Consider the following 7,442-nt stretch of genomic DNA (forward strand, 5'->3'; position numbering starts at 1 on the left):
CCTACTATATATATATATATATATAAACTGTTAATGCAATTAACTACTCCTTAATTTTAGGTGATTTTGTGACAACGTTCAAATTTATAAGGATAGAAGGCTAGTATTTGATAAATATAGGTGCCTAAATCAAATAGGATACAAGTTGTAAGTAAATTAAGTGGAACTAGGTATCTCCTAAAATCAAAATAAATAAGGAAAACAAAACCGTAGAATAATACCATCAGATTTTAAGCTCCCCTCTATGCCATTAAGTTTCAGTATAAAAAGAAGTATAACGGAGATGAATTTCTAGAGTCTCAAACAAAACCTGAAAACCCTATAAAACGTACGTCGATAGTATTGAAGTACTCCAAGACTCCAAGAGCTAGCCATCAATGGATTCTCCGAGTACTGGATCGTCTCCCTCATCAATATTGCCAGCTGGGACAACAACAATTCAAGCAACTCATCAAGTAGTCCCTTCCTGTCCAAACCATGAAACCCTAGATCCAAATAAGGCCGGAGAATCATCGGAAATCTTTTGTGGACTTTGTCTTGAAAGGCAAGAAACCGATAAGACGTTCACGGTGGAGAGCTGTAAACACTCGTTTTGCTCCGGCTGCATAAACAGACATGTCTCCTCAAAGATCAAAGAAGGAAAACACATCGTTTCTTGCCCTGGATTGGAGGACTGTAAATCAGTCATAGAACTCGAAGCATGTTCCTCAATACTCCCCAAATCCATAGCGGAAAAGTGGAACGAATCCCTCTTTGAAGCTCTTATGAAGGAGCAGCAGTGGAAGATGTGTCCCAAGTGCACCTCTTATGTGGAGAAGACTCGAGGTTGTTTGCGCATTACTTGCAGGTCAGTAATTTATTTATAAATATGTTAAACCTATGAATGAGTACTTGTTGGGAGCAGCCAAATTAACTTTGAACTAAAATTGAAGTCTACAAGACATAATCGATGCACTGGAGTGGGATGGAGTTTGAACATGTTGATGATTTATTGCTCTGATTGATTTTGACATCAAATTTAAATGAATAATCAGTCAGACCCTCATAGGTTAATGTGGTTAGGATCTACCTCGAACTCATGATATCATTAAACAGAATGATTGTGGTTTCAGGTGCGATTTTCAGTTCTGCTATTGGTGTGGAGAAGAATGGACAGAGGACCATCGTGTTAGTTGCCAGAAAGATGAAGGGGATCAAGAAGAAGAGGACTGAATATATAATTCTGTCATGGTTACAGAATGGATATGTGGAAAGATTTATATATATTTAGGAACCATTCTTGTAATTGTTTAGTTTCTTAATGTTTCTTGAGCAAATCACCTCCTTCAGCTCTTTGAGGCTTTCAACCGAATTATAACAATCCAAGACCTAACGTACAAGACTTTTCTTAGAACTAAAGCCTTCACTAGCATTTACAACCCATTACCAGGTATCAAGTTGCACCCTCTTTGGTAAGAAATGTTAAATTCAAAAGAGATTACATCGATCAAGTCAATTAATTATGCAATATCTTACATATATAGTCCCTGCAGTGTGTGCTCCTTAACTTTTACTGGTTTGTTTCAAATGTATCAATTGGTTCTTTCTGTATGACAGGGCTGCATGGAGATGGATAACTTGTATATATATTCTGTTACGTACTACCTCCACTTCCAAAGGAAAGTCCATTAACTTGTATCAAAATGAAATGCAGCACTACCTTCCAATTAAAGACTCCTTGTCCTTTCAGAGTTTACTTTCGAATTCACAGCTACAAATCAAACATTTTGTGGTAGGATTAATTTATCTTTGCATCGGGGTTGCAGAACCAGAAGGCTAATTCACCCACCTGATATTTAACCCTGCTTCCTTTCTATCCAGAAATGTAGCTAGCTAAGAAAAGAGCAATTTACACTAACACAAAGCTAAACTGTATAGTACTACAGCTGCTACCTTCAATTTTCGGCTTCAACTTTCGCTCAAATTTCTAAACATTATGACAAACATATATAAATTGTTAGAAGACATGAAAATCAAATTTTGCAGTGATGGTTTCCCAAAATTTGTTCTAAACATTATGACAAACATATATAAATTGTTAGAAGACATGAAAATCAAATTTTGCAGTGATGGTTTCCCAAAATTTGAAATCCATAAAGACATGAAAGCCAAGAGAGAACACCCGGCTCAAAGCTCATAGCTTTCCCACCTCGAAAAACCTCTCGTGGTTTCAACTTGAGTAAATATCGAAGGTTCCATGACTTCCATCTAAACATACAACTAAGCATAGGTTCGCCAAAGAACGCTGCTTATAGGTTCCTTAAGCAGCGCAAGTAATTAGAATACCAAACCTGTGTACCAAGCATGACTGCTTGGGACTGAGATTCTGTGTCATTCAAATGTTTATCCCTGCGTGATTTCCACACAAACCACAGCTTAACAAGCAACTGTCAAAAAAGTGAAGGCATATATACAGTTGCTCTAGGCAATGAGTTTCTTATATATATGTCTTATGTTATAGCCTAACGTCTGTCTTTCTTTATTTCTGAGTTACTTCCTTTAGGAACCACATGCACCAAGTAATGTGTATAGATTTGCAGATTGCAATCATTTGTGCGGAAATTCAAGTCCAACTATATATCTAGATCAATTTGTACATATCTGCTCGCACGATGTCATACATTTTGTATACATGCTTGCTAGCATTGGTGCCAACGTACTCTGAGTGCCCTCTCTCCTATACTTTACTACTATCCAGAGTATCTTCCATCACATATAGTTGCACGATAATTGGCGCATCTATATAACTGAAATCTTTAAAGCTTAGAGGCAATGTTGTTGGATTATAAATCAAGCACAGTAACTTGGTAACCGGTGTTTGAATGCTGCATTTGCATCAGATTCCTCATGCCACTTCTAAGTCGATATTATTGGTACCATGCATACATCTCTTGAGTGCTGCAACATAGAGAAAGCAGTTTGCTCCAGCTGCGGATGACAAGCACGTACCGGAGAGAGACCTAGCTACTTATGTACCTTGATATGAAATTGCAGTTACCAGAGATCGAGTTGCATCCATCAGCGATTTTACAGAACATATATAAGAAGGGATTTGAGCGTCCCCCTCCTCTGTACTACTATACTATATTTTCCATCTTTTTGGGGATTAAGAAGAACTAGGTGCATGAATCCAAGATCGCTCGACCTGTCTGTCAATAAACTAAAATTAATATGCCAACTCTTTAACTCAGGGTACATTTGCACACAAAGTTCCACTATTTTGCAAGCTCACTAAAACTGATGCATGTCAACTTTGTATGCATACTTGATTTCTTTCAATACAGGGTACAATGCCGAGCACAAGGTTTTCAGCGGCTAATAGCTCTGTTAACCAAGAATCCCATTATCCCAGTAGCAATTAAGCAACAGGTCAAGGATCAAAATTGGGTATATTAATACTACAAAATTAAAAAGAACAATCAGTCTTAAAATGCAATATATCCCCACTGCTCTTCATTGCAACTGGAAGGATCTATACAGATCAACATACAGAACTAGCCGGAGAGCGGCCCAATTAATTAAAGTTGCACTCGTTTTCTACTACAAGTACAGACTACGAATCAACTTCATCAAACAATGACCATACAGCAAACCTCTGCGGAAATCTCTGAAGAAATAATGAGGAATTTTCCACTCGCAGTTCGCTGATGGGCTAACTGAGTACTCTCCTTGTCAAGTTTGTGCATAAGCTTGTGAGGGAGCACCAAAGGCACCCAAGGGGAGCATCCAAAGGCTCGAGTCTAGGATAAATAGAGCGACCATATCCCTCTATGTATCCGTTCTGCTTCACTGGTGAGAAAATTATAGAAAGAGGAAGGACCTGCTATTCTAAAGAAGCTAGCTGGGAAACAACCCAGTAAACCTAGACAAGCAGAGAGATGTTTCCAAGTCTGAATAAGCTCATGGATCCTAAGTTCATATTTTATAGCTTCCATTCCAGACTTCACAAGCAAATGGGTAACCCACAGTAGGTATATACAGACTAAACATAGCCACCATGGCTGTACCAACACACAAACAAGCCCAGCTAGCTAACCAAGAGGGAGGAGTAGCTAACTCGCATACATAAACCTGATCTACATCCCTGATTTCACTGAAATTTTTTCCTTCCGAACAGAACCAAAAGACCATTCGTTTATCAATGAACAATGATGATCGGAATCCAGAACCCTGATCTCAGATCAGGTTTGCTGCTAAATCACTTCACCCAATGCCCACCTTTTACCATTTATTTCCCTTTCTAGGAGGGTAAATAAATCACCCAAATTCATTTTTTTTTCCTAAAAAGAGAAAGAACAATAAATAGGGAAACCTTACTTCAAATACCATACCCCCAGAGGAAACTCTCTCTCTCTCTCTCTCTCTCTCTCTCTCTAAACAGTCGACAAGACAGACGCAGCTCAGTCTAGTTTCTCTAACGGTCTAACTAACACCTCAGTTCAGCTCCTTCCCTTCTACTTTTCCTCAAAGCCATCGTCTTATTTAGTCATTGACTTCTATTGAGCTAGCGTAGCTTTTCATCCTCTGTAATTTATTCCCATTCAACTTGATATTTCTCAATTGTTTCCTTCTTTCATTCCAGAAATTGTTTTCTTCCTTAATTTCTCAATTGATTGTTTCTTGAGATTCTTCTTCTTCTGCTCGTTTCTTTCTATCTGGGTTTTTAGGGTACCTGGAGTTTTCTGCGCCGTCATAATTGGTTTGGCCTGGAGAATTGGAATTCCAAATTCCTCAGCTCATAATTTGAACTGGGTTTTTTGTTCCTACCATACTATGCAACCTCACCAGAAAAACCCAGCTGGGGATTCGCAACCTCTGCCCCCACAGCCACAATTAGCGTCAAATGCTCAACCCGATAAGCATCCTTTCTCTATAAGGTGATTATTTGATTTCTAGTTTCGTTTTTTTTATTCTATTTCATGATTCTTGCTATGTTTTGCTGGTTGTTTTCATGTGTAAATTGTAATTGTAGAGTTACATCTTGATTTATTCAATTGCTTTTGCTACTGTCTTGAAATTTCGAATTCTGAGTAGGATAATATTTCTAGGTTCTGCTTTGCATGACACATTTTGTCTCAGCATTCAATTTATTAGGGCTGCGATCTGAATTCCAATGCTACTTCAATTCCATCCAATGAACTTTTCGCTACTGAAATTCATGGCTGGTGTTGTTTTGTTGTTGAGCATTCTTATTGTTCTTTTCAGTCTTGAAGTTCCTACTATTACGACTGTGCTATGTCAAGTAATGAGTTGCTATTCATTTACCTTGGATTATTTGCTGCAATGCACCTACCTAGTTGCTAAATAGTTCTATTTTCAGACAGCATGTTCTTGCTTGTCGTCAGAGAGATGTCATTTCCAACTGGCCATTCCCAAAGCAATACTTGCATCTGTGTCTCAGTCACGGGATCAAGGAGGTGTTGCCACCCCTTGAATCCCATAAATCAGCTCTGCAGTCAATTAAAGGAGTTATAAGTTTGCATTGTGCTCAGCAAGAAGATAAGGATGGTGGTCTCTTTCGGAACAAATCATTGGATACTGTTGTGCAAGAGAATGAATGTGAATGTGTATTGAACACTGAGCCTTCATTATCAGAACTTTCAATCCAGTATTGCCCTTCCTCTCCCTCTAATAGAATTCACGATCATGAAGAAAATGAGTCTAGTTTAAGTCCTGAAGTTGCTTCCAGTTCCATTATCATATGCTCAACAGACCAGCCTTCAGCTACAGTACCAAGCTCACAAAACAAAAATAGTTTTAGTCCCCATGTTGCTTCCAGTTCCAGTGTCATAGTTTCAACAGATCAACCTTCAACTTCAATACAAACTACAACTACATTGAGTTCTATCAGAAAGATGAGTCGTAAGGAAAGGCGACGTAATGGTAAGCAGAAGAAGCGGACGATGGCTGCTATTTTAGATGTAGCTAAGCCATCTACATTAGAGGATCTTCTTAGAATTAAAAGATTGTGCTGTGTTTCAAGCGACCCTCTTGAACTGGGGGGAGAAACAACAGAAAGAACAGAATGTATCAACGATGATGAGAATAATTGTGAATCTGACCTAACCAAGGATTACTCCAGTGAAAAAGTTGAGAGAGATTGTGAAGCAGCTAATCTCAGTATGCAATCCAGACAAAGGTTGGTGGTGAAGTTCAATTTTAGCGGATGTGAATCTAATGTCTAAAGCAAGAACCAATACAAATTGAACTACTATAGATGGAGGTACTGTCTCGGCTTGATTATCTTTCTTCTATAACTGACTATAGTCACTCACAAATTTTTAAGATTTAAGTAACAATTTTAAAGCATTAGATGTAGGGTTGCAATCACTAAAACTCTTCTCTTTCTTTTGTTTTTATTTGTTTTTTGTTTTTTGTTTTTTTTTTTTTTTTTTGTAGAAGATACAATCAATTACACTCTGCATTGCATGTTATGAATACAGCAAGAATGAGTGCTCATTGTGAGATATAAACTGATAATGTCTTCAGATATAGTTCTACAGAATGTGTTTGGTCTTTATTTGACATGTTTGTGGTTAATAGAAATGTTTAATTTTGGATCTGAGTAGTCACTATTTTAGCTTCTGTGGGTATGAGAAGTACTTCCATCTTGTACATGCAATAAGTGATCTGTGTTTTTTTTTTAAAAAAGGCAGTCAAGTACTGGTAGGTTTATGTTTTAGAGGGCTTAAATTCATATTAACAGATGTTTGGTTCTGTTGAAATATTGCCCAAAATTTGGAAACGAGGTTGCTTGCTTTTTGAGATGGAGGTCAACATGCATAATGCTTTGATCCTTATTAAATTTCAATAGACCTAAACTATGACTTGTCCAAATATATATAAGCTCCTCTATAGTAAGGATCAAAATGCAATTCTTATTAACTATATGAAGCTTAACTTTTTTTTCTTTTTTTTTTCTGCATATGCAATACATCGTTCATATCAAATATAATTTTAGTTTGATCAATCCAACATTTTTTTTGTTGAACTGATCAGTACAAGTATATAAAAGCTTCAATAGAGTTATCTACTAATTCTTAATTCCTTCTCGCTGAAGAAAACATTCGGTCATAGAAAGAATTGTGATACACTAAATCATCTTCAAGGTCTCCTTATTTAAGTTTTGTTAAAATTGTGCTTGTGGTTTTTGACAGTTTCACGTGGAAAGTTAGATTTGTTGGCTGCGTTGGATCATTGATGAAGGCAGTGGCTTACTATTTTCTTTTTTACGCCAACAATTCTAAAGATCCTGAACAATCCCCAGCAGGATGATAAAAGCAAAAGAAAGGTGGTTGATGCTTGCTGAAGAGAGAAGAGAGAGACACAGAGACAGAGAGAGCTAGCATTTACCNCTCTCGAGTCTTCTTATATTGTATGAGGAGGATATTTCATCGGATTTA

General features: G+C 37.4%; 1 protein-coding gene across 1 annotated transcript; it reads left to right on the top strand.

Annotated features, from left to right (window-relative positions):
• Positions 1-5,197: 5,197 nt before the first annotated feature.
• On the top strand, positions 5,198-7,243 carry LOC101300140. The gene is made up of 3 exons (XM_004297974.1): positions 5,198-5,281; positions 5,385-6,262; positions 7,197-7,243. Exons 1-2 carry the CDS (start codon positions 5,198-5,200, stop codon positions 6,222-6,224), a joined length of 924 nt encoding a protein of 307 aa, XP_004298022.1. The 3' UTR covers positions 6,225-6,262; positions 7,197-7,243.
• Positions 7,244-7,442: the final 199 nt, after the last annotated feature.

The sequence above is a fragment of the Fragaria vesca genome, linkage group LG4 (genome assembly GCF_000184155.1).
Source record: "Fragaria vesca subsp. vesca linkage group LG4, FraVesHawaii_1.0, whole genome shotgun sequence".
Lineage (NCBI taxonomy): Eukaryota > Viridiplantae > Streptophyta > Magnoliopsida > Rosales > Rosaceae > Fragaria > Fragaria vesca.

Coding starts and splice junctions, on each gene's coding strand:
- LOC101300140 (XM_004297974.1), top strand. CDS start 5,198: ATGGCTGGTGTTGTTTTGTTGTTGAGCATTCTTATTGTTCTTTTCAGT. Junction 5,282..5,384: donor TTACGACTGTGCTATGTCAA/GTAATGAGTTGC, acceptor GCTTGTCGTCAG/AGAGATGTCATTTCCAACTG.